Source organism: Zingiber officinale, chromosome 1A (genome assembly GCF_018446385.1).
Source record: "Zingiber officinale cultivar Zhangliang chromosome 1A, Zo_v1.1, whole genome shotgun sequence".
NCBI classification, from domain to species: Eukaryota; Viridiplantae; Streptophyta; class Magnoliopsida; order Zingiberales; family Zingiberaceae; genus Zingiber; species Zingiber officinale.
Window position 1 is genome coordinate 183,618,483 of NC_055987.1, and position 24,828 is coordinate 183,643,310.

Genomic DNA, 24,828 nt, shown 5'->3' on the forward strand with positions numbered 1-24,828 from the left:
GAAACATTAAGAAGAATAGACAAAGAATGGGTGCTTGATCATGCCAGATGCATGAAGTGATAGAAAAAAAAAAGCATATTAAATTTGTGTGTTAATTGCAAGCTAGGTACTACATTTTTAGAGTCTAAGAAGTCTTCACACGAGGCACATACATCTGAACTTATTTTTGAGTATGTTGACAAGTGTATTGAATAAGTAGGAGCTCAAAATATTATTCAGATTGTAACAAATAATGTCACCAACAATATAGCTGCAGCTAAATTGATGAGAGAAAAGAGACCTAGGATCTTTTGAAGTACATGTGCAACTCACACTGTTAATCTCATCCTTAAAAGTATTGGCAAACTTCCACGATATAAAAAAGTTATTGAGCAAGCCAAGTCTTTTACCATTTTCATTTATGCTCACCATAGGACTTTGCCATTGATAAGAGGTTTCACGAAGAAGAGAGATTTAGTCTGACCAAGAGTTACCAGGTGTGCTTAAAATTTCCTCACATTGCAAAGTTTGATTAAAAAAAAATAATTTAAGGGTCATGTTTACAAGTGATATGTGGGAGAAATGTAAATGGTCAAAAACAAATAAAGAAAAATGAGCTTACTCTACTGTGATGAGCATGAGTTTTTTGAATAGTTTGACACTTTGTTTGAAAATATTTATCCCTTGGTAAGAGTTATTCGATTGGTAGATGGAGATAGAAAGTCATGCATGAGGTTTCTATATGGGGAGCTTTTTCAAGCTAAAGAAGATATCAAGGTGGCCTGAACAACGTGGAATCAAACTATCAGCCTATCATAGTGATTATTGAGTCAAAAATGAAGGATATATTATAATGCATGGTGGAGTATATACGATGCTCACACACCCAACTAGCTAAGAGTGGCATTAAGGATACTTTCAACAACTACATGCTCATCTGGGTGTGAAAGAGTGCATTCGGAGGAGTAAGCTTTAAACTTTAAGGCTACGTTTGGTTGGAGATAATGTAATCTTGTAATGTAATAAAATTTGTAATGTAATGTAATGTAATCTTGATTATATTACTATGTTTGGTAATGTAATGGTTGATGCTGAAAATAGAATAGGAGTATATTTGACATTTAAATTTTAGTTAAACGGTGACCTCATAATGTAATCGAATTACATGATGTTTACCTTGTAATCCATATTACAAAGCTTTATTACCTTTTATAAACCAGATTACTTTACATTACAGCTTTAACACTGTACCAAATAAAGTAATCAATATTGTAATGTAATTTTGATTACATTATAAGGCAGATTACCTCTTACCAACCATAGCCTAAGTCTTTAATTAAAGTAATGTATTAATTTTTAAAGTTTCATATTCATGTTACTAACTATAATATTTACTCTCTTTTTTTATATTCATACAAAGAAAAGAAATAGATTGGTCGATTGAACAATCTAGTATTTGTCCAATTTAATACTAAATTATTGAAAACAAAGGAATGTTGATGTCCTTGCAAAAGATGCTTCAAATGCACAAGGTTGGATTGTGGATGATGGAGAAGATGATGAAGTTGAACTAGGTTTTGGACTCAGATAGCAAATGATTGATGAAACAAGTGGAGCAGATAAAAATCTACAACTCTGAAGAACCTCTAGAATGTGAGAACTTCACAAGGATGATTTTGCATCGAAAGAAGAAAAGGAGGATCACAATGATGATATTGAATTTGTGTCTGATGAAAAACAAGTTGTTAAAATTATGAAGTAGAATAAATTTGATGTTGAGTTTGTGTCCGATGATATTAGTTTGCGTCCGATGATATTTTATTAGTTGTGTAATTTTGAACTCATTTTAAATTTTAGAACATGAATATAGGGTGATGGTGTTGGAGGCAACACGGTTCGAGCCAATCAATTTTTCAAAAATTTTAAGTGTGACAGCAGGCATGTGAACTACTATAATCGATAACAGCAATGCAAGAAACCCAACTCATCCAGGCATGCTCTTATTTCAAGAACAGTAAGCAAGATAGTAGCAACTGTGTACTAATAAGAGTGGCAGCATTTATTTAGATATATTTGGATCATGTGGATACAATCATTCTTATTTCTATTCTACTGCATTTTGTCATGCTCATTCTTTGCTCTTTTCTCCAATTTCAAGCATGACTATCGAGTTTACATGATAGAGATATATGGTTTAATTTGTTATTTTTGCTGTTACACTAGAAATCCAATAGATGTCAAGATTACCCATACTAAGGCCACATATCGATCAGTAGATTAGACCTAGAGGCGGAAATAAGAAAGAAAATACAAGTGCAATTGAAACACAAATGCAACAAAGGTAATTATATCATTTAATAATTTTACCTTGTTAAGCAACAAGAACTTTTCTTCACCAGATCTCTCGAGAGTAGTTGTAACAGAATTGAGAAGACCCAATAGCATATACAATGTTGGATGCTGATGCGCACCAGATTCAGCACGATCCCCAGAAGAATCCATAGTCTGCCACCTCAGAGCAGAGGAGAGAGAATTTATTAGATTTTAAAAAATTGAATGATCAAATTATAAATTATAGCATAAAGGAAAAGGCAATATTATAACAAACATAGCAATGTAATCAAGTCTACACACAAGGAAAAACAATAGAGCAGAAAGTCAAAGTGTCGTTCCTTGTTTACATAAGCACAAATCATATATTAAATTCAATATGCCAAAGTTTCAGACGAGAACCAAAGAAAATAAAACTTTCGCGCAAGGCTTCCAATATTGCATAGTCTACCAAGAAACAATTGATATTTTGTCGCCAGGAGCACAATGTTCCCCGATATGCTAGTCTTTAGAAAAATGTTCCCATGTATTTAAAGACTGAATCTTATTGTTGTTCTAAGATTGTCCATCTGTATTACTTTAGCTCATCTATGGGAAACAAGTGATTGATTAAGTTCCAGAGTTTGCAGAAGCACCTCTTTTTACCCTTCTTCTGTATACAAGTTATGAAACAACTACTACAAAGATATAAATGAGCCCACAAAGATCTGAATTCCAAGAGCCACAAATCTCCCATGTATCTAAAAGAAGTTAAGGCAGTTCCTCTCATCATCTTGATCTAAGTATTAATAAATAATGATAATGGTAAAATAAAGCAATGTGAGAAACTGAATAAAATGCATGAAAAAGGATACATGATAAGCAAATTAAAATGCAAAAAAGAAGAATGCTAATTAAATTCAGGAAATTCAAATTGACCGCCTAAACAAACACAATCAATTTTTAGAAAAAGCGATTGTAAATTTATCAAAATCATACTAACTTTGTTAAAATTAAAAATGTATCGTTTGATGAGATGAGTTGCATATGATATTGCTCCATCTAGGAATTTTTAAATTCCTCTTGCGATAATAAGTTTTAGTGAATCCTGACCTTGTATTATATCCAAAGATGAACTCACCACTTAAACAACTCTTTTTTCTTTTTTGTTTACTCACTATACCTTTCCCCCCTTTTTTGACTACTGCTAGTAATTCAAGCCCACAAAAAGTAATTGATAACTGAGTTTCTTCCAATTCCCAATCTCACAGAGGTCAGGTTGTGGGATTAAAGTAATTGTCAACCAATCTCACACAGATGGCAGCGAGATTCTAGTCATCATTGGTGGAAGGCAGTAGGATTGTCGAGCTGAAACTCCAATGTGGTTTTGTGAGGAAGTGACTTGCCAATCTAGGCCGCCAAAGGCAGGTGACTCGGGAGACAGGCTGACACAACAAAAGACAGATGGGTGGCAGTCAGAGATGGCTGTAGAAGCTACTTCTAGAGTTCCTGATATCAAGCAGAGATCAAGAACAGAGAGGAGGTAAAGATGTACAGTGATGGAAAATTTGAGTGCTTTCATGGATGAAAGAGGGTGTTGGGACAAATGGAAGCGAATTGTCAACTGACAGCAAGCTATGTTGCAGAAGAGCACTCTATTTTTTTTCCTTTCCGTCTAGGCTCAAAGAAATCGGGAACCCAGAAAGTGGTGAAGTGCAGCAGACAGAGATGTGGCACCGTCAACCAGAGGCCATGCCATTGTAGTCATGGATGGAGTTGCCGACTGAGAGGCAGCGGGTGCTCGGTGAGCAGCAACAGTGTCAAGTGAGGAATCTGTGAACTGGTGAATCTGTCCCCTTTACACCAACTTAAATACAAACAAAAGTGGAAAGAATGATGACTAATGTGGAATCCAATAATCTCACTAAAGTATTTTCAAATCATCAAAAGAACTATCAAACTAGAAACTAAAATTATTAATTTTTTGACACCCAAGACTAATTCAAAACATTTACATGTTATCACTGATAATTTTCAGTCACCCTTATTTTTTAAGGTATCACAAGCTAAGTTTTTTTTGTTCAACTCATTATATATTTTGGGTATGAAAAAGACAATAATATAATTAGCTAGTACCTCTAGGATGTAAATGACTAAAATATTCGTGGCCAAGCTTGGTGTTTGGTTCAATAAAAGCCCGTTTATATTCTGAAAATAGTATATATATATATATATATATATATAAAATAAACAAATTTGAACACTGGTGAGTTTGGTTCATTAATGTTCATGAACAAATCTTATGTAAAATTTATACATAGTATATATTAATTTGTCTAAATCTTAATTATAAACTTATTTCTCAAATTGTCTATCCAAATATGTAAAAATATAGTAATCTATAACTTCTTACAATCTTAAATTGAATTAGATGTAAAAAAACCAATATAAATTTCATGTATTAGATTAATGTTTTACCTAAATTCTAAGAAAAATAACGTCATTAGTTGAGCTCGATACAGTAAAATCATTTATACCGTCAAGTGACTCAACATTCTTCTCTGTTGATGTCAGCTTCGTCGAGATTACACAGCATTCCTCACATGCATAATAGTATTGTCCCTTAACTTATTCCTACATTCACTAAATTGCAAAAATTGTCCAACTAAACATCCATTACAAGTGTTCCATTGATGTAGGCAGCTTCCTCCATCAGATCCTCAAATCACACTAGTATTTGTTTTGTACATCTACAACTCCTCTTACCACTAATACCTTTAGTGATAGGCAAGGTTATCTATCTATCATTCCACTGTATCCATTACTAAGTGTATCTCCACTGATTACCTAGTGCCCCAACACCCTTCTTCCTTTAGTTGAGATTACACAATATTCTTCATCCACATTAGTATTGTCCCTCCACCTATTCCACGTTCACTAAATTGCCAGAATTGTGCAACTCAAACTCCAGTTCAAGTGTTTCATCGATGTAGGCAGCTCCTTCCATTTAGAGATCATTCTTGTAAACAATCCCTTACCTGTATTTTTTTTTTTTTTTTGTATCTACAAATCCTCTCCTCTTAGTACCTTTACCAACAGGCAAATTTAGAGGTCATTCCTACAAGAACACATCCACATGCATCCATTACTAAGTCTATCTCGTACACACATTTGAGATCCTCTTTTCTGCAAGTTTCTAGTGTCAATGTAATTATTCACAGAATCACAGATCATAGTAGGAAGCCTTCGGTGACCCATAAAAAGCATGCCATGCATGAGGAAAACAAGAAGACAAAGAAGATGATGAAAGGAGCATAGCTACCAGGGCGAATTCAAAGACTAAGGAAAATTTTCTGCACCGAAAATTTTCCATTGTTTATTTCATGAAAGAGGATGGATTATTTATCCATTCCCTTGTTTACTTGTTACCAACTAATGTGCAGACAGATTTATGAATCCATCCGCAGATTCATTTGTAAACAATTTTTTGTCCCCTCAAAATCGGGCAGAACGACTTTTCCTGCCTTCCCGCCATCACGTCTCCGCCCACAACCATGCTCGCCGCACAGGAACCTCCTCCTAGGGTTCACCCTCCTCTGGCTCCCCCTTACCCTGGCTGCCGTCTCCAGGTTCACTGGCCAGGACCACAGCGACTTCCCCTATTCGTCCATCCAGGACATGCAGATCGAGTTCCTCTCCGTCTACGAAACCAGAAGTAAAACATATCAGGTGATGATGGATAACGTAGAGCATGCTCACTTCGATATCAATGGCTTCAGCCTCCACGTAGCTCACACTGGTCAAGGTTGGCTAATTTAATCCCCCCTCCTTCCTTTCATGCATCTTCCAACTTAATCTTTCCTTGTGTTGCAGGGAAATTGGACACTGTGCTCTTCCTCCATAGATTCACTGAGATACGGTACTCTTGGAGACACCAATGCTCTCCTTCGTCGGCGTTAGGTTTCAGGCGATCGCTCCTGACCTCCACGGCTATAGCCTCTCCAGCTGGCATCAAACGAGGTCAGCTGTCCACCTCCAGCACCATGCTGATGCCAATAAAGCCTAGAAGCCTGCACAGCCGTCTCGCGCGTTTTCGCCTTTGTTTCTTTCCCTCTTCCTTTCCGTCTCTTCCTTTCTGCAGGCTTTTCTAGGGATTCCTTTTTCTCCCCTTCTCTGTCTTTTCTTTTCTATTCCTTCACTCAAAGGAATTTTTTTCCGCAAGGATTCCTTTCCCACCTTCGCCGTTGCTCGCGCAGCCTTCGCCGCTGTTCGCGCATGCAGCACGGCTGGCTGCTCATGCAGGGCGGCCGGCAGTAACGATGCTATTTTTTTTTTGTTTCTCTTTCCGTCTTCCTTTCTACAGTGATTCGTTACCCATCCATTGCCTTTCTCTTCATTTGCTTTGAAGGATTTTTTTTGCAGGGATTCCTTTCCTTTCTCGATCCACGCCTCAAATAACAGAGCATCAGTAACACGATGAGGGTGGTGCAGAAGAAAACACATGCACACGGCAGTATGCTGGAGTCTTCCACATCAAATCTCCAGAGACCTCTCCCAGGTGTGTTACATCACACAGCCCATGTCAAGTCGCGATGCAGGAGTAGAACTCTACGTTGCCCATATCAGGCACAATGGAATGATATTTAAAATAGTGCAATCAAATAATTTTCAATGATAAATTTGATGGCTACAATACACATTTAGTTGCAAAAGGGTATGCCTAAACATAAAGTGTCGGTTGTTTCCAACCTTTTTCTCTTGTAGCCCATCTCAATTCTGTTAAAAGTTTTCTCATTGGTTAAAAACTAATGCTGCAGATGTACCAGATGGATGTACAAAAGTTATCTGACAAGATAAGCATACTGAAAAGTACATATGGAGCAACCTATACATACAAGAACACTGAGAGGAGAAGAGGGATTAAAATATACAAGGTAAAGCAGCTAATATACAGCTTCAGCTAATCAAAGAGCATGATTATCTTATACATAAGTAATACCAACAAGAATGCAAGCCTATAAACAATTTAATTAACCAAAGCATAAAAGAAGGTTAGAGGAACCAGGAATGTTCTTATTTGAAGACTACTAATGTTATGAGAAACTAATAGGAAAATATATTTTATAGTTAAAAGCAATTTATTTTCTACGTTGTTATTGTGGGAAGTCAATTAAAGTAAAATTCTAAACTGCACCAATACAAAGCAGCATTCAAGATTTGTACAGTACATCAAAGGGTTTGTATGTATAGTTGAATATTGAAGCATCTTCGACACAGACCATGCAAGATCTGTTACTGGTAATATCAAGCCATATTCTCCAAGATATTCTAGGACACTATTTAGCTAATTAACACTTGTTTACAAGGCAATAAGAATATTCTACTACAGGCATCAAACATTGAGTTTAAAGCAGGAAATGCACATATACCCACCTGCAACCTGATTAGTTTCCTCTTCAACAGCGAATACAGATATGAACTCAAGCTAAAGCACAGATGAAAAGTAAGAAACTCTGATTTTTGATTCTGCACAGTTGTTAACATGCATCACAAAACAGAATGTGAACATATGTACTCTACCATAAAAAACTAAAACAAATGGAGAGCATACCTCAAGCGCATCAGATGATTTGGCAAAATTGGAAGATGCAAACTCAAATCTAAAAAGAATGTGCATCATGGAGAAAAGTTCTTGAACAAAACCATATTCATCATTTTCTTCATATGGCCATACCTTGAATGAATAAATTTATGACAACAATGAAACAAAGACATTGGAATTTTAGTGAAGCAAAACATAGTATGGAAAGAACACAGAAAGGGGGAGTTCAATACTAAAACAAAATAAACTGAATTAAAATTGACTTAGTTTGAATTCTTAATCAAATTGATTTAGTTTGGTTTGGATTGACCAAAGCACAAAACACTCAAAGTTCGATTTCGGTTTGATAATTTGTAAACCAAACTTATCTTTTTCTTTTTTAATGATAAAATATACATTTTTCATTGAAATTCATTGTGTAGCATTTATTATTTATTAAATTTATAACAAAAAAATTATAATATAACAACTTAATCTAACATATTACATATTATAAAATAACAATTGATCAAAAAATATTTAATTTATAATAAAATTTAAAAATTATAATGTAGAGATGAAATTTTAGTTCAATCAAAACCAAATAAAACAGAAAAAATTTGATTTTGTTACAATTAATTTACATTCTTATTCATTTTGGTTTGATCACTAAAAATTAATATATAAAATTTGGTTTGGTTAATTTGGCTAGGTTCGATTTGGTTTGAACTGAATGAACACCCATGACATAGAATCCAAGAAACTTCAGCGTGAGATGATACCTTGCTGAGAATAGAGACAACAAGGTTACTCCGCTCCAAAGTCAGCTCATCAGCATCTGAGATATCTTCCTTCAGAATTTGATTGAAAGTTGATTGGTGTCCCTTGACAAAATCTAAGACTTCACGTACAATTTTATTTTTAACCTGAACAAAAACAATTGGAGATTCTACAGGGCTGAACAGGATGGATAAAAATATACATACTAATATAACTCAACACAAATTAACAGAGCAACTTCATTCCATACTCCAGATTGCCAAATCCAGATACTAAGAATGCATTTTATGTCAGCATAACACAAATAATAATGTACCATTATAAGATATATTGAGTGCTTTACTCAAAGAGACAGGTGCAAAACATTCAGCAAGAATGACCCAATAAACAGAGGTTTACTTCTTCAAGATTTAAGTTAGAGACTAGAGACAGCATTAGCTCGTGAGTGGTGTCGGATTTCAAATTTTTTTTAATTAAACTTAGGTTATTTTTTTCAACTCCTAGTTATGGTGGAGAGATAATCTAAAGAAACTTTATTAAACCCTAATAAAATTATCTAATTAATTTTATATTTCATTTATTTTAATTTAAAAATTATAATAAAATTTTTATTTATTTATTTAGTCTGCTGGGTATAATATTTCCATCCAAGCTTTTGCTACTGCTACCATGTTAACCAGTTGGTGAGCTAATATGTGTTTTTCACTATCTTAGCCTGAAACAGTTTTAAAAACAGTCTTAGCCTCTTAGGTATTCACGCCACCTACAACCTCACCTGCAATGAATCTAATGTTTGGTACTGGCAGAAACTCAATGATGTTATTATCTTCTATAACACATAATTTCTTGTCAGTATTGAACTGATCCCATTCAAATATATTGACATTACATGAATCTATTTCAGGACCATTAGAGCCAGTACAACACACCTACCATGTTTCTACAAAAAGAGAATAAAGAAAACTTAAAAAGTAAAAAACACATATAAAAAATGTTAATGTTTAAATATTGAAATGCAGAAACTAAAAGTGCCCCTTTCTTTATTGAATAACAAATGGACAAAGAGAGGTGACATAAGGGGCAATGTCACCATGACGCAGAGATATGAGTGGCCATGTCACCATGACAGTGCTCACTGATTGAGATAGATTGATTGGAAATTGGAATGAAATGTAGGAGATTATTAAGGAATAGGTTTATTTTAAGATCAAGCTGCTGTGGCAATTTATACCCTTATGTCTTTTTTTCTAACAAAAATGCTTTAGGGTAAAGAAGAGAAATGATAAAATTTATATGGGAATGCAAGACAGGATAGACATGCTAGCGAGGCACAAGATGCACATGCTACACCAGGCACAGCTCGATTTTTTGTAGAGTGAATTCTGATCTACGGACTGCAAAGTCAAGGATCACTAGGATGGCAAAATGTCAGGTTCAGGTCGGGTTTCATATCCTCCGTCCCCATACCCATCAGGTATCGGAAATCCATCCCTATAGTCATACCCATTAAAGGATTGGATTTTTTTTTTACTTATAATTTTTCTGCGTATAATGGATCCTTCCCCAGGACCCTACATGGCAGGAGCTTCGTGCACCGGGCTGGCCTTTTATAATTTTTCTTCTTTCCATCTAACTATTATCATTCAACAAAAGCATATTAGAATTAATATCATATTTATATAATTAAAAAAATGGATTAAACATTTATATAGAATACTCCAAATAACAACCACCAAACCTTATCCCACTAGGTGGAGTCGGATATCCAGATCCTTTTGCACTTTGAGCTCTATCTCCTACTATATCATCATCTATACTTAAATAATTTTTTTTTATTGTTGCTAACCAAGTTTTTTTCAGTATTCTTCTTCCTCGTTTAATATGTGTGTTTATCATAGTTTCACATTGTCTAATTAGAACATTTATTGGTCATCAAAGTACATGTTTATATCATCTTAAACAAGTCTCTCGAAGTTTTCCCACAGTAGATGCAACTCTAACTTTTTCACTAATGATATCATTTCTTATTCTGTTCATCCTCGTATGTCCACACATCCACCTTAACATCCTCATCTCTACAACTCATTTTCTGCTCATGTGCTCGAGTCATACCTTAACACTCAGCTCCATATAACATAGCAAATCAAACTGCGGTTATGTAGAATTTTCCTTTAAGTTTTAGAGGTACTTTACGATCATATAAAATCCAACCATCCTGCTTGCATGCTATGTAAAACATCTCTCTCAATCCTTCCATCATTTTACAAAAACGATCCTAAATATCTAAAGCTCTTGGTTTCAGGCAACTCATCATCTCCTATCTTAAGAATGTGTGGAGTGAATTCGTCTAAAATTAGTGTAAAAAGATAGGGACTTAGAGTTGATCCTTGATGTAACCCTATCTTTATTGGAAATGCTTCAGTTATTTCACCTAACATCTTTACTCTAGTCGTTACATCCTCGTACATATTCTTAATCAGTTCAATATATGTTATGCTAACACCTCTCTTTTCTAGAATTCTCCATATAATTTCTCTTATAACTCTATCATAAACTTTTCTAAATCAATGAATACCATGTGTAAATCTTTTTTTTTCTCCCGATATTTTTCAACTAATTATCTAAGAAGATGTATATCTTCTATTATCGACCTTCCAAGCATGAACCCAAATTTATTTTCGGTCGTCTTGTCTCCTTCCTTAATCTTTTTTCTATTACTTTCACAAAGTTTCATGGTATAACTCGTTAGTTTAATACTTCTATAGCATGTAAAATTTTATACGTCTCGCTTATTCTTATATAAGGGAACTAGAGTACTTATCCTACATTGATCAGATATTTTTTTCGTTTTCAATATCATGTTAAATAATTTATAAGACATTCAATACCTTGTTTTCCTAAACATTTCCATACGTTTATCGGAATATCATCTGGTGCAACTGCTTTTCCATCGTGCATCCCATTTAAAACTTATTCTACTTCTGAAGTTTAAAATCTACGATAAAAATTTAAATTTCTATACTCATTTAACCTACTTAAATTACTTAAGTTAAGTTGGTCCCCTAAACCTTCATTAAAAAGTTAATAAAAATATCTCTTTACCGTTCTTTTATTTCTCCATCGTTTACTAGTACCCTATTACATTCATTTTAATACATTTTATTTGGATAAGATCTCTTATCTGCCTTTCTCTCAATTTAGCAATTCTATAAATGTCTCTTTCTCCTTCTTTTGTATTCAATTTCTGATATAATAATTCAAAAGTTTCATTCTTTGCTTCATTCACTACTTTCTTAGCCTATTTCTTGACTATTATATATTTTTAAAAAATTTTCTCATTCTTACAAATATATAATTCCTTATAAATTGTACGTTTCTCCTTCACTTTTTCTTATAATTTTTCATTCCACCACTAAGATTCCTTACTTAGTGGTGCATGTCCCTTTCACTTACCGAGTACACTCTTAGTTACTATTTTCAACTTTGATATCATCTTATCCTATGTCGTATTAAAGTCACCATATATTTCACCTAATACTTATATTCTACCTTCTCCTTAAATATATTTTGTTTCTTATCCTTTAACTTCTACAACTTAATTTTAGGAGTCGTATATATTTTTTTATATTGATATTATGCTTGAGACGTATATCCAACACTACTAACCTATATTGGGTAGTTAAACTTTGGATGACCTTGCAATGTTTACAAATCTTTCTATTTTTTTTCTTAACCATAAGAAAGTCAATTTGCGATTTATTATTCCCACTTTTGAAAGTGATAAGTGTTCTTTTCTTTTCTTAAAAAAATATATTAGCTAATATAAGATCATATGCTATTGCAAAATCTAATATAGTTTTCCCTTCCTCATTTTTCGTTCCAAACTCATAACCCCCATGTACCTTCTCATATTCTTCATTTTTTACTTTGACATGTCATTTAGATCACCTCCTATTAAAATCATTTTATTTAGCAAAATATTTTGTAATATTTCATCTAAGTCATCCCAAAACCTTGATTTGGTAACTTCATATAATCCTACTTGCGGTGCATAAATGCTAATTATGTTCATAGTTTCTTTCGCCACTATTACTTTAAGGCTATAACTCTCTCTTTTCTAATTACTAGTGCAAATTCATCATTTAATGAACTATTTACAACAATACTCGCTCCATTTCTTGTTTTACTCTTTCTTGTGTATCATAACTTAAAACTCGAGTTCTTTATCAGTTTTGCTTACATGTCTACCCATTTTGTCTCTTGTACACTGAAAATATCAATTTTTCTCCTAATCATTGTATATATTACCTCCATTGATTTACAAGGTTTCTATATTCCAAATTCTAAATCTTAGATTATTAGTTTTCCTACCATATTTGTTCTTATCCAACTTATGGTGTGAGAACTATAGCCTATTTAACACTACACCAAAATTCTTATGGAGATGTAGCGGTCCTTATCAATACATTACAATCAGACCCTATAACGCGAACTCTTACATATTTAGCACTACACCCGAGTTTTAGAGATGTAGCTGTCCTTGCCGAGACGTTACAGTCGGACCCTGCAACACGTTCCTTCTGGGAAACAACCTAGCATTAGTACAATAATTTAATAAATCCATTCATTGAATATTTGTCATAATTTTAATGCTGACCGGCAACCTAAGGCAACCCTTCTTTATCCGGACTTGGGATCAGCCATGACTGGTTCGTCATGGGCAGATATATATATAAATAGTTAGCAGGTTTTGCAAAAAAAAAAAATCTTAATATATATATATATATATAATTTAATTGGATATTCATGTCGAATATCAATAGCCCATCCATACCCTCCTCCATTCGGGTCGGATATCAGATCCTCCATCAAATTCAGAAGAAATTGTCATCCTTAGTCCATATCCAAGTACAACCCAACTCATATAGGGTTGGATCATGCGAAGTGCATATGTTATGCTGGCTTAACCCATTTGACACTTCTACTTTCCATCTAAGATATTTGTGAGACTTATATGACAATCTAGAAACTTGAGATTTTCTCATGCAGCTAGGTATACATCATTGCCAAATCCATCAAACAGGAAACACTAGAGGTGTGACTGCGAAAGAAATTTTACAAAAAAATTCAATGGATTAGTTTGTCCCTTACAAACAAGATATTAACTATTAAGAAAACCAAAATATGTAGTGAATATATGAAAGCTGGATAAAATCCTATTGCAATATGGTATTGTTCTATTCATATTCTATTTGCTCCACATTACATTACCTTAGTCAAATTTCAAAAGAAGCTATACAATCTAGCAATCTATAAGCTACAATCTTAATAAACATCACCGTCGTCAGATAGTGGGCAAACTCAAGATAATTTAAGGTGGCAAAATAGGTAGTAGGCAAAGGAGGCATACAGAGTAAATAACACTAGTGAAAACTGGCAGGAATACAAAACTAGCAGGACAGAGAAACAAGGAGGGGTATAAGAAGGCCAGAAGCAAACAGAATAAATAACACTAGTGAAAAACTATTGCAAGGTAATTGAATCCATTACTACTTTTGAGGATCAGTTGGGAGGTAAGTTAAGCAAAAAAAAGGGCAAACAATGGCTGCAAAAGAAGAAAAGTGAGCAAGAAACAAAATCTCTCTATTTCTCAACAGAAAAGGCCATGCTCTGATATATATTCTAATCATTGCAGTTATAACTTTATTTTGTTAGTTGTTCATACTAGAATATTCATTTAATTCAACCTTATTCTGAATAAGTTATTCACATACAGATTTGATAACAAAAACAAGTGAAATTCTACTTTGCACTACCTGCTGATGACCTTCTACGATGTTTCTTGAGTAAAGATTGAGGAGAATTGAAGTTTGCCACAATTAACCATTGGTCATTTGTAAAGACCTATATATCTCTAACAGTGCCAATGAGAGAATGGTTTGGTGATATGCCAATTTGCCAACCATTAGTAGATAAAATGATTTCTTTCACTTTTGAATCCCATATAATTCGTTAAGAGTTAGTATAGGAAGATTTAATCATTGTAATACACAGTTTTAAAATCATTTCTTTAATTTGCTCTCCCTTCTAAGCTGATAGCTTCTCTGTAGCTTCAATTATATTACCCACCAAATAAAAAGCCCACACCACAAGTCATTATAATTCTTCTGAAAGAATCAATTGAAAGCCCACTAATTGTTTTTGCAAGACCAAGATACTCTCCAGCAGAACCAATTAATAGTTCTACAAGGAAGAAGGGTTGTGATACAAACATTGTTTTTCATGCATTGGCTGCAATTAAATGATTTTCAGATAATTTGTCCAACCTAGAAAAAGCTATGGTATGAAGTTTTACCTAATATTGTGAAGATTGCTTAACTCTTTGTGAAGTCTCAGAATGTTGTGCACTAATAATTCAAGATTGTAAGACCTCATTTGACAACTGAAAATTTTCTCCTTTGGCAACTTAAAAATTTCCATTTTCATTTTCAATTTTCGTTTTTTAGAAAATAAAAGTCATTCAAAAGTTTTTAAAAAATATTTATCACATCATCCACCAATAATAAATTTAAAATATAAAAAATTAATTCTAAGTATTTACTTTATTTTATTTTCAACTTCTAAATTCTATTTTCTACCAGACAAGAAACAATTTTTAACAAGTTTTGGAAATTGTCCAAAACAAAGAAGAAGACGTTGAAGCTAAAGGTGTTGTATACCTTTTGCAGCTGATGCACTTGACAGTATTATAGTAGCATCAAAATGTGCAAATGTTAATAGAAGCAAGGTTGGTGAAATCATTCACAAGTACATAAATATCTTGAATAGAAGTTATGAATCTCTCTTTGCTAGAAGTAATTCTTTCTTGCACATGACTCATTTTTGTACTTAAGGTACATTGATAACCAATTGTATAAGGCGTTCTACCAACTAGGCAAAGTCAAAACCTACCTTAAGCTAGCAAGAAGCTTAATCAATCATAGTCACTTACCACATCAAGCAAAGACAGAAAAACAAGTTCGATAGATAATATCTTTATTCAGCATCCACTTACAGTTTATGTCAGACATCCACATACAAAATATTTTTCTGTAAAACATTGTCATTCAACTATTTGTTGTCATGATCACAAAGATATGCATCTATGAAAAAAAGTTCCAACAAACACGAAAAAAAGGGTAGAACCATAAGCAATTTATTCAAATGACACTTAATACAAGTATTCAACAATGGGGCATGAATTACAATTGATGTGACCTAACACGACATAACAGAACTTTACCAATTTTGAGCATCAACATTTACCAAAACTGTGAAAATACTACAAAACATTAATGCCACTAACAAAGCCAAGGCTTTGTTTGGTTGGAAAGCTTTTCTCAATACTTTCTTTGTTTCTCATAAAATAAAATTAAAAAGCCAAAAAATAAATATTTAAAAATGACTTTTTGTCACATTTGAATTTATTAAAGTCGAACGATCTGATAAATATTTATCTTTTCATTTTCAATTTTCAATACCTTAATTTTACTTTCTGAAAGCTGCAAACTGAATATAAAAAAAAAATCATCAACCAAAAAGCCTAAGAGTCCCAACTATAGTCTGGCTACATGGATCTTAATGTGTCATTAAACTCTACCAAATATCACTAGAAATAACCAAATGCAAGAATAACAACCTCACCATACGAACAACATAGTTAACAAAACAAACAAACCTAGGAATGATGGCTATACTATTTCCTGAATTTTGACTTCTAGTTTGAGGCACTTGATAATTTCATGTTACAGAAGGAATTTTAGTACATTACTATAATAGAATATTCATTTGATGGTTGCAGTTGATTCTGATCACTCTCCTACCTGTTTGTTCACTGTTGTCACTTTGCTTTAACTGAAAAATTGAAGCAATACATTAAAATAATAGTACCTCCAAGTACTCTGATGACTCAACAAGTGATGTCAAACTAGAAACCAATCTAAGAACTGGAATTACAAGCAATCTCTTCTTATCAGCCTCTCCAAGTCTATCTCTTGCAGAAGGAGTGCCATACCATCTTGAGGTTCCCTGGAAATGTCACCTAATCATGAAACATGTATCTTACAATCAACTTAACAACTAATTAACACTACCTGGCTCTGCAATAACACAGCCTTTGACGAACCAAGTTGATCTAAGGCACCCATAGACAAAAGGATTTGAGCACCATGCTTCCCATAATTATCACTGACTCTCAACAACAAAGAAAGTTGAGCCTCCAGGGTGCACAATCTCTGTTGTGATTCCAATGAGCACAAAGCATCCTGTACAGGCTGAAAATATTATAGTAGATGAAACATCTGTGTAGCCCTATTTTCAATCTTCAATTTAGTGAAGCACAATAATCAAATATAGTGTCAAGTTACAAGCAACCTTCAAATGACCTAGACAATATTTGAACAGAAAACAAGATTCAAAACACCCAAATTAAGCATGCACACAATGATCTGGAAATAGATCTATGGGACCAAGGAGATAAAAGTGAGAATGAAACATATTTAATTTATGAGTTCTTAAATATGTTCTAATCTAATGAAGCATGTAGAATGATGAAATGATAGCATAATATATTTTGAGTAGCTTATGCTTGACACAGAAAAAAATTGTCATGAAGGTGAAGCATAAAAAAGTATTTTAGGGTCAAAATTTTTTGATTTTACAAAAATTCTACTTGATGGAAATTTTATTTTATTTTAATGCCACTATTACTATTGCATGAACAGAGAATCTATTTTGCTTGAATCTTATGTGACCATGTTATTCTATGGCCAACGAAAGGGGTTACCCATCTCACCAGTTATTATTTAATCAATAATAAAAAAACATTCATCAGCATTTTCTTCACTTTTGAGGGATGGCCAACTGAGGAATACAACATTGAGAGGTTGGAGAACATTTATTTTACTTGCTTTGAATCAAGTCATATCGAAAATATTAGATATTCTCTATTTAACATTCTGAGTTATTATTATTTACAACTTTTCTAGCACTAGTCTGTTTTTTGTCAATCTCATGAGACAAGTTATTGTAAGACCTAAAAATGGAGCCCATATCTCATTGTACATCATCAATTTAGTAATCCAATTTTATCTCCAGTTCAATAAAAAAAAATCTTCATTTTTGCAAGATAGAAAACTGAGACATGCAGGATCATGAGATCAGAACACACCAATTTTGTTTTGCAAAAATTGGCAATGAAGCTTATTTTGGATAGTCTTGGTTTTACATTCAATTAGTTCTTTAAATTTGCTGGCATACCTAGTCTTGGTTATTGTAAGACCAACAAAAAAATTACATATCTAACTTCTGATCATCCATTCAATAACACAATTTTTTGCTACCAATTTGCTTTCTCTTGCAACAGGTAACCCCTTGGGTTCTGTATCTAACTTGTGCTAGATATCCATATCTAACTTGTCATATGGGGCACATATATAGCTTGTGTTATGTCAGACTAACTGCCAATTGTCTCTAAACATGTGAAGATAGGGTGCGGGTTGTAATCAAATATTGAAAAACTCCAAGGTTGCACATGATTTTGTATTGATAGAAGAATTCTAGGTGATCGAACTACTCAGCCTATAAAGTTACAAACTATAAACTCTTCCTCACAAACAACTTTGAGTTTCATGTACCAGTTGAGAGTAATAAATTTTTATGGAAGAAGACATACCTTGCAAGAGAAGTTGTTTATTTCCGTTAGACATGACCGCAAGATTCCTCTACTTTGAAGTTGATTTAGGAAAAATTTATCACGGTCAATACTAAGAAATGCATCAAGGACATAACAAGACACAGGCTTTCCAACTTCACTTCCTTGCATGGCATCCTTTGTTACCTGGAAATGGAATTAGCAAACAAGAGAGATAAAATATATATGGTATGATACCATACTCTTTTCATAGTATGATATTAACAATTTCAACAATTATTGTGCCAAACCTACTGTTAAAAGTTCATGTAGAGTACTTGATACATGTTTAAAAAAAAACAAAATTTAGAAGAATCTCAGAGCTAATTACAGTGTAGTATTAAGAGATTTTGTTTCTCAATAAAGAAATTTTCTATCATATAAGAACTGTAATAAATGATACAAAACCTAAAATGCAGCCAAAAAAACAGGCAAGACATTGAATGTGCTGCTAGAATGGATTAGCTTGGTATTGGGCATGCATTACACCTTTCCCCTTGCAAAATGATGATAAATATAATGTCTACAGTATGTATGCAGATTTAAATTGGAATCAATATTGTATATATTGTTGACCCAATTCAATTTCATAATTTCTATTGGTGGCATTAAAATTCACCATAATTTCCGAATAGGATATTCATCAAGATCAGTAAATCCTATGTTTACATATATCAATTAGCATTTAGCACAGTTGGATATTATCAAATTTTAGACTTTGTTATATTTCTAAAAAAATATTTGGATAATTTAAACACTTGTTCAGTTTTTAGAAAAAAAAATCTTTTAGAATTTATAATGTTTATTCTACCAAGAAAAAATTGTTGTCAATCTATAACAAAGGTTTAGAAACACATGTAACAGGACACTTTTGAATTAATGTATTTTCCTTTAATTCTTGTGTGAGATTTTTTTTTGAAGTTTTTTTTTCTGAGTTTTTATTTTCTTTTTGCAAGATACTTATCCCCTTGATTCATCAATTTCTTTCAAATCTTGGATGATTCGAGGTTAGATTTTGGCGCTGTGTCACACTTACTCCTAGATCTTCGATTCAATATTCTTCCAAGTTAATCCACACAATGATGCACAACAGGAAATCACACTTCATAAAATTTAGTGACCAAGCTTCACTGATGCCAAACATTGCCATTTTAGATACCAGTTACATGATCATACAGCGCCAACTATATCAGACATACATATTCACGCAATAAGACATAAAGGTTTTACCAGATTAATGATTGCTTGAGCTTCCTTCTTTATTATGGAAAAGTTGGCACCCTCCAGTTCAGCCTGCTCCTTGCCAATCTGTTGTCATTGAATGAGACAAAAACACTTGTGTATTTAGAGACAGATTGGTTCAAGGCAATTTACAACATTAAAGTAAAGGAACCTTTTGAAGATTTAGTTCATCATCATCATCATGCTCTGTGCTAAGTAAATATCTCAAGATGGATGCAGGAACATCTGGGTTAAGTATGCTACGGCAGTACTGAAAATAACCAAGTAGTAATGCATATTGCCTGTGGAGGAAAGTTAAGGAGCAGCATGATTAGGGTCAAGATGTCTGCTTAAAATTTCAAGAAACAGAAATTTTAGGAGAGTACCGCCGCCTCAAAGTTTCAGATGATTCATTTCTTAGAATAGCCATCATAAGCTTATAAAGTATAGAGTGGCAAGCACCATTGGACAATTGCTTTACTGATATGATATCAAGGCACGTGACACTATCAGAATCGACACCTCCAGGACATAAGAATCGTTCATCTCTTAATTTAGCCATACAAGTAAGCGCAACCTTGAAAAACCACAGGTAGAAAACACAGAGGCTCAAAAAAATTACAAACCAAGTATATAAAGAAAACAGTAGCAGAAGGATCTTACATTGCTTAATACATATGCCATTCTTAAAGTGCAATCAGGAGATGCTGATGCACTCAATGAAGCACCAAGCAACCTTCAAATCAAAAGGTGGGCTTATCAGATGTGATCAAGTTTCAAAAGCTAGACAACAAAATCAGACACTCACTCAAACAATATCTGAGACCGGTCTTCCAGAAGGAGCATTCTTTTAGAAATAGAAACCTAAAAGAATCAGCATTATGCGAAGGTGAAACAATATAGACCATTAACATAGTCAAATCCATGGGTAGAGAAAAAAATACCTCTACAATCTGAGACCACCCCGACAACATATGAAGCTGGGCTGCTTGTTCTTCAAGATTCTTGTTATACCTCCAGGCCCATCTAAGAAACTGTTGAATTGATGCTCTTAGCTCAGTCTTCTCTGCATCATTAATAGTATAACTTCCCTGGGAACATAACTGAAAAAGGTCCCAAGAAAACACTGCATTTCATTTGGATATAAATACCAAAAAATTGTGGGTACACAGAAACAGGTACCATATGCCAGTCAATTATTTCACTAACAATAACTCAAAATGAAACAAGAATAAGAAGAGAAAAAAATTAAAAACCTGCCAAAGTTTCTCATGCAGTGCATCCAAGTCAAGCAATCGATCTCCTCTTTCTGAGTAATAATAAACACCACCTTTTTCAGAGGTTGAAGAACTTTTTAGGATATCATTAACCTGAAGAAAGAAATGATGACTGAAAGGTAACTAAGAAAGAAATGATAAAAAAGACAACAATTGATATTAAATGAGGCGACCTGTGCATCAAATTTAAAAGCTGGAAGGAGTTGAGGACATTGTAAACCTATATCAGGAGTTCGAAACTGCACAACATCGAGTAGTTCCAACACCTTAAGGATAAGAAAGCAAAATTAAGCCAGTTTTAAACAGCATAGAAAAAAAATCAATAATAGACTAAAGCAAAAGAGAATAGAGATAAATATTATTTTGCCATTTCAGTATTTGAATAAGAAGGTTACTTGAATTCTCTCTAGGCAGAAGAAAAATTTATGAAAAAATTGCCCAGAGTTATTTATCATATTAAGGGCATGTTTGGTTGACTGTTTGGTTAAAGTTGAGCAATTTGCAAGTAATGGAGCATGCCCGTCACGTCAGCAAATGGGAGATATAATCCAAAATATGATTACCTTGGAAATGTGAGGTTTTACATGATTCCGAAATTTTTTTTCCAATTTTTTTGTTTCCAAATACGAGTATTCCAAAGGTTGAACCAAATAATATTAGGTTATATTTTACTCCCCATAATATCGGTTCTGTGATTACCTATATGATAACTTGAACCAAACGCGCTTTATGGAATTGTAAGGTCCATTTTCTCCTATGGATTGGAGAAATTCAAGTTGTCCTTTCTCAAGTTTCTACCACAAAGAACACTCAGCATTAGAGGTAATTATCACGAGGCTAAAACTTTCATATTTTTGACTGGTAAGGTGGTACACAATTACAAGTGCTGGAGCATACAAACCAATAAACTTCCAAAAATAATTACATGGTTTCTGGACAAGATTAGAGAACTAAATGTGCATGAGCCCCAAGCACATACAATTCCACCTTGCACTACCATTGCTGCTTTACCTTGTGTTACCATTCTACTAAGTAATAATTACTAGCCCCACTTCATGCTTTAGCCTCACCTCTTTCATTTCCTTCATTGAGGAACAATACAAATGCAAAACAGAGTGCCAAGTATGGCCCTGCCAGGGACACAAAACAGCAAGCACAAGAATGCACAAACAATAAATTTAATCAACTAATATCAACAAAAAAACACACACACAAATCCATAGTCAAGTTTTGCACCATTGAAAAGCTAGCCATTCCGGGCACACCATATTTTTCTTCACAATTGTATGCAAACAACTTGTCCTATCCATATGCTTCAACCACTAAATTTTAAACCCATAAATAACATGTTGTACTTGTGAAAATCAACTACATATGAGAAACAAAGAGTATCAAATTTGCACCTTTTTCTTCTTTGTGGTTCTTTGTGCAAAATTGCTGGCATCAAACTCAGAAGTTCTTGATAATTCTGGACTCTGGTAATTACCACCAGCAATCTGAGTAAAACATAAAGACAAAATAGAAAGGCATGCTTCTCGGTGTGTTGATTCACCCATATCGGCTGTATGTAATTCCAATGCTAACAGCTTTATCAGCCATGCCCTCTGAATAATGACAATGAATTCATGTTAGTGCGTCACTATAGCCAATATACAACTAACCATTCACCTCTATAAATGTATGTTGTCATCCATTTCTTAAGCTTAAAATTTTTGAAGCAAATAACCAAACAAATAAGTGATTACTCAGTTGCAAAATAAGAAATGAATATATGAACTCCAACCAAAGTAAGTAGCTATCTTAAAATTCAACTCCACAATGATAGTTAATCATAGGTAATTCAAAAAAAAATGTATTATACAGAATTACTTTTATTAGTTACATGATACATATCCTAAAAAGGCTTAGACATCTACTATAGAACAAGGACACACTAATACCAAAATAATGGCAGCAGAAAGTTGCTTTAATACCAATTTGATGCCAACTCAAAGACGTGTGATACCAAATTGATGAAGATCAAAATTGAAGCCACAAAGAATTGGGATAAAAATTGATGGGACAAGAGCGAAAACTACCTCAAATCGAGAAATAAAAAAACTAACATCAAGAACGAAAAACTCACACAGTGGAATATACCAGGCAAAAATCAATTTACATTTTGACAATCAGGGACCTTTTAAAAAATCCAAGACAAATATAATTGGAGACGACAAAGAAAGGAATAACATTGCACGTAAAAGAACTAAACTAGCAAACAAATCAATTTATAAATTGGGGAACAACCAAAGAAAATTAAACATATGCCAATATTTTCATACAGTCCTAACAAGATAATTAGCAATTAAAATTCACATCAAATAACTTATCCGCCTAAACATGATGATTCCCAAAATCAACGTTTACAAAGATTCTTGTATAGGCATTTTGAAAATTCATATAAAGATTCTCTTTAAAGCCTTTAAAAAAATGCAGAATAAGTTCAGTTATTAACCCATGTATACATAGCCTCGATATACAATACAAATTGAGATGTTAAAAGCACAATATCATTCGGAATCTAAGAAACAGTAAGAAGAAAGATGAAACTGATCAAAATTCTAGATACAATAGATTAATAAGAACACACCATAACATTTGATGTAATCCTGTTTGTTATATCATTTCAGACAAATATTTAGTCAAAAACGCATATGAACTAGAATTTTGTTTCTCAAATTGGTGGAAATCAAAGTTTAAAATCTCGACCCGTGCCGATGTTACGGTCCTAGACTAGAACGATACGGTTTCGGTATCGTATCATCACAATAGGGTGTGTGTGTGTGTATAGCTTATATTGAATTCTAAAATCAATTTTTTTAAAAAAATATATATATATATTTATTAAAAAATATTAACAATTATTTTTTTAGAATTATTTATAAAATTTTCAACTTATTTTAAATATTTTTATAAAATTTTAATCTATTTTTAATTTATAAAAATAATTTAAAGTTTATTTTAAAATTTATTTTAAATTATATAACTATATATTATATAAATTATCTATTTTTTATTTTAATTTTTTATATTTCTAATAAAAATATGCATTATAATTATATTAATTAATTAACAGTTTATTTAATTAATTATTAATTTATATAAAATATAAATTAATAATTAATTAGAAATTAGATATTATATATATATAATATAATGGTTTCAATTAAAACATTTTATAAAACCTAACTTTTTCTCATTCTCGCGATTCTCCACCTTCACCTCATCGCCGCCACCGCAGGGCTACTCCACCGAGGTCGTGAGGCTCACGCAACGAGTCCGCCGCCGCAGTGCTCACGCGACGAGTTTGCCACGATAGAGGGGTTCGCGCGACAAGTTCGCCGCATCTGCGAGGCTCACGCGATGCCTCCTCCGCAGCCACAAGGCTCGCGCGACACCTTTGAGGCCGACCATGGGCTTCGAAACTTTCTAAACGTCAGTGCCAGTTTCGGTGTGCGGACAAAACAATAAGTTTCGCCCGTTCTGCTCGGCACGGAACGAAATTTATATCCTTGGTAGAAATATCCACATATGGAAATCAAGTGCCCAACGTGACTATCTCTAAAGTTTTTTACAAATGATCAATAGAATCAGTGTCAGATCTGTATATTGATATCTGAGTGGAAGGATAAAGAGTCAAAGTATCATAAAACTACATCAGCTTTTTGAACATAAAAACACACGAATTTACAATTTTTAGGCATCTTTCACTTTAACTAGACCTTTATTTTCATTGGGTTACAAGTAATGAATCATCACAACATATATTGTTTTGGAACACAATGGTTTGCATTTGATACAATCAATTTCCCATAAATTTGGCACTATATACCAGAAGCATTATAATAGACAGAGAGTAGTATCCACAAAGCCTAGTTGACTTAAGAGCAACATATTAAACACAAAATGAC

At 33.3% G+C, this 24,828-nt stretch overlaps 1 protein-coding gene across 2 annotated transcripts in view; it reads right to left on the minus strand.

Annotated features, from left to right (window-relative positions):
• Positions 1-24,828, minus strand: part of LOC122038609 (nuclear pore complex protein NUP205-like) — a 71,798-nt gene that overhangs the window by 13,447 nt on the left and 33,523 nt on the right. Inside the window, exons 26-41 of one of the 2 annotated variants that reach the window (XM_042598414.1) lie at positions 22,282-22,482; positions 21,052-21,144; positions 20,858-20,971; positions 20,546-20,704; positions 20,410-20,465; positions 20,265-20,337; positions 19,988-20,178; positions 19,774-19,903; positions 19,611-19,688; positions 18,363-18,527; positions 16,783-16,962; positions 16,580-16,717; positions 8,653-8,796; positions 7,901-8,023; positions 7,723-7,815; positions 2,347-2,484 (exon numbers count right to left, since the gene is read on the minus strand). In XM_042598414.1, coding sequence (XP_042454348.1) covers positions 2,347-2,484; positions 7,723-7,815; positions 7,901-8,023; positions 8,653-8,796; positions 16,580-16,717; positions 16,783-16,962; positions 18,363-18,527; positions 19,611-19,688; positions 19,774-19,903; positions 19,988-20,178; positions 20,265-20,337; positions 20,410-20,465; positions 20,546-20,704; positions 20,858-20,971; positions 21,052-21,144; positions 22,282-22,482 — 2,076 coding nt within the window. The remainder of the gene's footprint in view (positions 1-2,346; positions 2,485-7,722; positions 7,816-7,900; positions 8,024-8,652; positions 8,797-16,579; positions 16,718-16,782; positions 16,963-18,362; positions 18,528-19,610; positions 19,689-19,773; positions 19,904-19,987; positions 20,179-20,264; positions 20,338-20,409; positions 20,466-20,545; positions 20,705-20,857; positions 20,972-21,051; positions 21,145-22,281; positions 22,483-24,828) is intronic. The other variant, XM_042598415.1, reaches the window with a different exon arrangement.